The sequence below is a fragment of the Athene cunicularia genome (genome assembly GCF_003259725.1).
Source record: "Athene cunicularia isolate RWA chromosome 17 unlocalized genomic scaffold, athCun1 chr17_part1, whole genome shotgun sequence".
NCBI classification, from domain to species: domain Eukaryota; kingdom Metazoa; phylum Chordata; class Aves; order Strigiformes; family Strigidae; genus Athene; species Athene cunicularia.
In genome coordinates, this window is record NW_020799122.1 from 5,988,181 (window position 1) to 5,995,671 (window position 7,491).

General features: G+C 48.7%; 1 protein-coding gene across 1 annotated transcript; it reads right to left on the minus strand.

Annotated features, from left to right (window-relative positions):
• Positions 1 to 583: 583 nt before the first annotated feature.
• On the minus strand, positions 584 to 5,391 carry LOC113486475 (torsin-1A-like). Its single transcript, XM_026860435.1, has 5 exons — positions 5,192 to 5,391; positions 3,768 to 4,036; positions 3,510 to 3,685; positions 1,401 to 1,528; positions 584 to 1,271 (listed from the first exon to the last, which is right to left on the minus strand). Exons 1-5 carry the CDS (start codon positions 5,376 to 5,378, stop codon positions 1,027 to 1,029), a joined length of 1,005 nt encoding a protein of 334 aa, XP_026716236.1. The 5' UTR covers positions 5,379 to 5,391; the 3' UTR covers positions 584 to 1,026.
• Between the last annotated feature and the right edge of the window lie 2,100 nt (positions 5,392 to 7,491).

A 7,491-nucleotide genomic window follows, 5' to 3' on the forward strand; every position in this document is an offset into this window, starting at 1 on the left:
CGTCAGGGGCGAATGTGACGGCATCAGCAGCCTCGGGCTGCGAGGCGGGGAGGCGCAGGCGAGGCCCGGGGCGTCCCCACCGCCTCAGAGCGAGCTGGGCGCCATCGCTCCCCTCAGAGGGAGCCAGGCCCTGGCCCTGCCGTCACCCCTCAGAGTAACGAGGCCCCGCCGTCTGTCCCGTCCCTCCCCTCCACTCCACCACATTTTCCTGCAAGACAACAGCAAAAATGCTGCTCCCCGTCCTGTTCCACAAACATAAGCCTCCTCTTCTTCTCTCCCCACTGGCAGCTTGGGTTGACGTGCCAGCACCGCGGCTGGGAGCAGCCACCGGGCATGGGTGCGTGCATCGGGCTGAGCAAACCACGGAGGAGAAACAGCGTGGGGACGTGGTGTGGTGACGGGGAGGGCTTTTCTGCATCCTTTTCATTTAATGATCAGCAGCAGTGGTGTGTGGTGTTCCCCAGCGCAGACAGCCCGTGGGTGAGCTGCTGAACCAGGACGCTGCTGCCAACCAGTTCAGCTGGACACTGGGGAAAACTCATCCTTTGTGCTTGGGTTTCCACACCCATGAAGTGGAAACAGCAGTGCTGATCTCCAGTGAGATTTCTGTACGATACACAGGTGACAGCCAATGTGAAACAGGCTGATACTATTACTGAGAATGTTATTTATTTATAGATTTTCTTAATTAAGGCAATGCTAGGAGTTAAGCTGTAAACACTCTTGCCACAGAAGAGGAAGATTTTCCCCTTCAAAATACTCTCAATTAGGAGGTTTTTTGTGTCAAGGAGAGCAAACCTTGTCACCCTTGTATGTCCCTCTTCTGCTTACTCTTTACCACCATTGTTGCCACATCCCGTGTGTTTAGTCAAGAGCTCTACAGAAGGTGCCTTTAGTTTGGGACAGCCTGAATCCCTTCAGGGAAGAGCATGTAGACTGACCTGCAGGGAGGGGAAAGGGAGTTACTGGTTCTTCCATCTTTTGTGGTCTTGTAACCAGAAGAGGAGGCATTCAGCCTGGTAATGCCTAGATGCTCAGAGTCACTCTGGAAGCTACAGTCTTGCAGCCGTTGCTGGAGTAAAGTCTTTCTTCACTGGGGTAGTTGGTCATTGCCAAGGCAATCTCTGCAATGAGGTCTTCATCTGCAGGATGCCCTTGCATTCGCAGCTCCTCCCGGACACACTCTCTCACATGTTTATATTCAAGAGGAAGAAAAGGGATGAAATAGTCGATCAGGTTCTTTCGGATCAGTTGACTGTGAAAGAAACCGCCTGGAAGAGAGTAGGGAGCTTTACCATCAGAGTGCTGCCAAGGCCAGTGTGTTGCTGTGCATTTAGTGGGTCATTTTGCAGAAGACATCAGCAGTCCTGGCACTGAGCACTGAGCCCAGAGGTACTCACTGTTTCTGTTCCTGAAAATTTCCTCTGAGAGCAGAGACTGGAGCTCCTTCACAGGAATGTCTTCTCTTCTCTTCAACCTTCTCCAGTAATCAAGGGCAATCTCTGTTATCTTATCTCCACCTGCATTGCTGTTAGGAAAGAGATTCACTGTCTCATTAGAGCTGTATCTTTGCCATCTTTATTGCTCAGATCTCAGCAGTGGTTTAAGTCACTTTGTGTGATTCTGCACTGGAGTGGAGGTGACATGTCCCTAGGTGTGGGTGTTGCCCAAAGGTGGGAAATGAGAAGGACCACACTATCTCCCAAACGACAGCAGTGTCTGATGGTATGAACACTTCATTTTTCTGGCACAGTGGCTTGAACAACTCTATCTGTCATTGCAGAAGAGCAGGGGTTTTGGTCATACTGGCAGGTTGTGTTGGGTTCGTCTGTGGCAGGGGTTTGGTAGCAGGGGAAGGGCGACAGAGGTGGCTCCTGTGAGAAGATTCTTGAAGCTCCCGCAGCTCCAAGTTGGACCCACCTCTGGGCAAGGCCAAACCAATTAGTGACGGTGGCTGCACCTCTGTGATAATGTATTTAAGAAGGAGAACCTGAGAGGAGGAGCTGCTGTGAGTGGAATACCTCTGCAAACACCTCAGTAGAAGAAAGGAGAAGGAGGGGGGCGGGGGGAAGGTGCACTGGAGCAGAGACTCTGCTGCAGCCCATTGGGAGAGGGCAGGCTGTGCCCCTGCAACCCATGGAGGTCACTGGTGGATCAGATGCCCACGTGCAGCCCCTGGAGGACCCCATGCCAGAGCAGGGGGCTGTGCCTGAAGAAGACCAGGACCCTGAGGGCAGCCTGTGCTGGGGAAGTCTGTTGCTGGCAGGACTGCAGCCTATGGGAGGGACCCACATTGGAGCAGTTCATGAAGAGCTGCAGCCCGTGGGAAGGACTCATGTTTGAGCAGTTCATGAAGGACTCTCTCCCATGGGACGGAGCCTACGCTGGAGCAGGGGAAGAGTGTGAGGAGTCCTTCCCTGAGGAGGAAGGAGCAGCAGAAACAGTGGGTGATGAACTGACCGCAATCCCCATCCCCTGCCCCTCTGTGCTGCTGGTAGAGGGGAGGAGGCAGAGAAATTGGGAGCAAAACTGAGCCTGGGAAGAAGTGAGAGGTGGGGGGAAGGTGTTTTTTTTTCAGATGTGGTTGTATTTCTCACTGTCCTACTCAGTTTGATTGGTAAATTAGTGGTGGTGATGTTCAAACGGATGTTTTTTCTTCCCTAATCGAGTCTGTCTTTTGCCCATGACTATAATTGGTGAGTCATCCCTCCCTGTTCTTATCTGGATCCCTAAGCCTTTTGTTTTATTTCTTCTCCCCATCCCTGAGGGGAAAGGAGTGAGCAAATAGCTGCTCAGTTGCCCTCTGGGCTTAAACCACCACACAGGTGTTACTGAGAGGCTCTCTAACAACCTGCTACTTACTGTGGTAATTGCTGCCTCAAGCTGAAATAGGTTGTTGGCCATCTGTTTGAATGCAAAGGCAAGCTGAGAGGTACACCAGCCCAAAGCTTGGGGTTCAGGCTTGCTTCAGTCATGTGAGGTAAACAGAGCTGGAGTGAGCCTCAGCAAACGGATTTCCCAGGAATAATACCTGGAGGAATCATGCTCCCTTGATTGTGTATGCAAGTGGTCTTCAGTAGGTGGTTTCTTCTCTCTGCATCTAAAGAGCTCTCTAGGGGAGTCCTGTCATCCTACAAAGACCTTTCTGCTTAACGGTGGTGTTACAGAGCTGGATAAAATGTATTTTGTGACCACTGTGGAAGTGGCATCTCTAGTACTTTCAGAAGCCACCATAGATACTTGTCCATTTCCCATTCACTTGAGGAACGGGAGCCTTTTCAGCCCTGGGATAGCTCACTTCTCTTGACTGTGTTGAATAGCTCAGATCTTCTGGCTGACACCATGGCTGGGCATATTCATTGACAATGTGCTGTGAAGACAGACAGCAAGGGAGCTCAAGCTACTCACCATGCTGCAGTCAGCTACAGACCTATCAGCAGCCTTTATTCCCTTTGTCCCAGCTGATTCTATGGGACTGCAATTCCCATTTGGCCTTTGGCTTTTCTTACTTCAGAAAGATGAAGATCGCTTTGCCATAATAAACACCATCAATCTCTTCATGGTAGCCAAGGAATGGCACGATGGAGTCTATCAGGCCATGTGGCATCTGATCCATTTCAGAGAAGATAAAAAGGGACCTTGGACAGGCACTGACATTGCCCCGAATCCAACTCTGCAGCTGGTCCTATGAGAAGAGGCAAAATTATCTGGGATTTGCACTCAGAATTTCAGATAAAATGGAGAAAGTGAGATAAAGCTGGAAGTACCTTATAGAGATGGACGTGTGAAGGGTGTGGGAAATGCAGTACTGTGCTGAAGTGGTGCACAAACCTCCGTCTTGGTATATTAAGCTGGTAGAGGTTCTCTGCAATGATATTGCTGACAAACGACTTGCCTGTTCCAGTCCAGCCATGGAAGGACATCACCAGGGGCTTCCTGGGCCGTTTGGAATGCATATTTGCGCTCAGAGCTCTCAGGATTATCTGGATAGCAAGATGCTGGCCAAAGACTTTTTGGTCCAAATCCATCTTTATAACTGAAGGAATGAGGAGAGAGAACAGTTCAGAAAATGCCATATTGTTCCTCCCTTTTTTTTTTCTTGGTTGAAACTGAATGACCATCAGGGAGAACAAAGGTTTGCTGCACTCTGGTCGTTACAAGATTGTGAATCAGCAGAGAATCCAGGAGAGGAGCAGACTCATGAATCAGACTCTTGATGGCATTTATGGGAACCAAGCAGTTTGTACGGGATAGGCAGGAGCCCCAGCGATATTGTGGCTACTGCCTCCTATAACGTCCTGGGATGGGATCTAATGTATTTGCAGAGACTTGTTCACTGCATGTGCTGAATTCTCACTGGTTTTGTGGCCTCTAGCATACCTCACATTTACAGACAAAATGTGCTTCTATTGCTATACCAAGTTCTCTTAAAAAACCACCACAACTGGTGTTTCAGTGGCCAAAGTACTAGCAAACAGCCTGTTTCTAAGCAGCCCTTTTGAAGTACCTGGAGGGACACAGGTCTCCAACCGCTGAGGATTTTTTTTGAAATCTGTGGCCCAGCACTGAAATGAAGCAATATTTGTAATCCCATGACAAAGGGAAGGGGGATTTCCAGGTGGCAAGATCAGGAGTTTATGGTTAAAAGGTTGCATAAGCTCTTTTTCAGACCATGCACTTGTTCCCCATAGAGAGGGTAAAACAACCTTTTTTTCCCCAGTCACTGAGGACTGCCAGCCTTCTTGTCTCAGGGAAGTGAAGCACCATGTTTTGAATCTAGACCTACCACTAATTGCTACTCACTTGACATGTATTACAGGCAACCACCAATGGGGGTGTGGGATACCACTGGGGTGTCTGTCTCAAGAAGATGTAGCATTATTTCGTTAGCTCTCGGCCTTGAATTCACCTCCAGAATTTTGCCTGCTTCTGCCAGTATAAACCAAGACACCAGCAAGGAAAAGGCTCCAGTACTGTCATGAGAAGCTGGGTACATGATCACTTGTGGGATAAGCAATGTTAGGTTAGTACAGCCTTTGTCTTCTAGAGCCACTGCGAATAGTAACTCTTCTCTTTCCACAACCACTCTGAAGGAGGCTGGCATGGAGAACGAAGCCCTCACCACCCTGGGAAGGACCATCAGCTGGTCCATCTGACAACTTGGCCCAAGTTGCCCTTGCCTCTGCCTTACCTGAGATGTTCAGTGTGTCCTTCATACTACAGCACTCCAGGAGACTGCACTTGAGCCAGGAGACAGGGGAGAGGAGCTGCCAAGCAACAGCGGCGCTCCCCATGAAGACTGAAGTGCTGAGAGGGTCCAAAGCTGATGTCAAAGTGGGCGCAAGAATAAAGAATACAGCAGCATTCAGAAGCTTCATGGTGGGAACTGAAAGCCAGCCTGGCTCAGCAGGAAAAGAAAGCAAAACAGAAATTGCAGAACAACTTCCTGAAGCATGAGGCCTGAGGCTGTTCAAGAGGAAGGAAGCCAAGTCTCCTGTAAGCTGGAGGTGTTAATGATTTAACAGACTTAGCACACTACTCCTCGAGAACTGGAAGTGTTGTGAACAGGGTATTGACACATGGGTAGAGTGAGAGTTTCATCAGAACAATCCCAGCTCTGAGGGGAGCAGGACTGGAACCTCATTACATCTTAACCAAGGTGCTAATTGGTCTGGTGATTAACCAAGAACACAGTGATGCTTGTTTTGGGCTTAGATCAGAGTGGGTTGGGGTTGTGCACCTAGCAGCACAGAGCCCAGAGATTGCAGTAGCAGTGACTGGAACACTGCAACTCACAGGACTGAGCGTATCAGAAAGTGGCTTTATTAAAACCAAGCTCTCAGAGCAGGTATTTTGTCCCGACAACTTCATGGTCACTCCACCTCCAAAAAAAGTGTATTTGCAAAGGGGAAGGATGGACGCTGGAACAGCTTTCATTTTCTCAGCAAACACTTTTTTATAATGAAAAAAAATGTAAAAAGCACTTTTAAGTAATTCTCATTTCATTTTTAAAATCTCATTGTGAAAACACTGAGCAGAGTTTTTAGTATTCAAAATACATGCCTACAATTTGACGTCTCTCTTGAAATGAGTGCCCTGTGCTGCTGACGGCCGAGCACCCCAGAAGCCACGTCGTTCCCTGAGTCCTTGCTGTCGGCTGCCATCGAGTTCTGAGGTGGGCACAGCTTAGACTCTTGGCTTGTTATTCCAAGGTGGTTTGCCCAGATGGCTCACCTCGAGGGGTGTCCTCAAAGCCCCAGAGTTTGGGCTGCCAAGGAGCTAATGCCTGAGGAGTGGGGCTTGCTGGGCTGCAATCTCTCCGTTAGCACACCCAGAAGCTGCATAGAGCCCGGAGGAAGGAATTGGCAGTGGCATATGCAGGTTTCCACATCGCCTGGACTCTGTCGGAGCTTTCTTGGAGCCAGCTCAAATGATAGTTTTACAAAGGTGGTTTAATACCGCTGAAAAAATGCTGGAAATTTTCCAGATCACTCTTGTTTCCTTGATGCACGGGTCCTCTGCATTTGTCTGTGCTGAACACTAGATGGGGTGTCAGACAAAGGTTTTAGTCCAGGATTTACAGGGTAGAACAACTTTTACAGAAAACTGAGTCAAGCCTGAGAAAAAAACAGGAGAGTAGCACACATCTGCAGAGCTGACCACTTGTGTTATGAAACATGATTTCTTGGGATACCACACAACCCGGCCCTCGTGGCTGCTGAGGGTTCATGGACAGCAAGAGCCTCACAGGCAATTTGAACAGAGAACCAAGAACAGCCAAAGTCATCCTACGAAGGTAGATGGACAGTTTCAATAAAGAAATGAGGCTGTTTAGCTGGAATCTGCAGATTTTCTTGTCTGTATATCTGAATTAAAGGTGCAAGCAGATTGCATCACTCACTTCACAGGCTTCAGCAGATATTTCACTGTTCCTCTGTAGCAATGGAGCATGGTCCCTTGAACACTGAAATGGACTGTCACCCCTGAATGTCTCTGGGATGGTAGTGCCAAGTTGTGTCTTGGAAAGGCTGAATCTGTTTCACGATTTACAGTCCAGCCTTTCAAACCTGGATGGAGTGGAACCTCTTCTGACTGACGGGTGAAGGAGGCAGTGAGGTGTCCCTAGTAAATATTTCATTGTGGTCTTGTGTCCTTTCACAAGGTCTCACCAGCCTGGAAGGGACTGCATTTCCCAAAACACAAGATAGGCAATGCAAAGTGATACACTAGAAACAACACAGAAAAGGAGAATTACCTCATCTATGCAAAAAGAAGGGGTAGCATGGGACACATCTATAGATCTTCTCCTTTCCATGTGGGAGGGAGGTGGCATATATTTCCTATACAACAATAGGATGTATGCTGCATAACAGGTACCAGATGGGTGTTTAAATAACCTTCAGCTGCAACATGTCATGCTGTTATCTCATTATCCCTTACAAGTTAAATGGGTTCAAGCTGGGCCCGGACATGGATGAGATGTCTAATAGC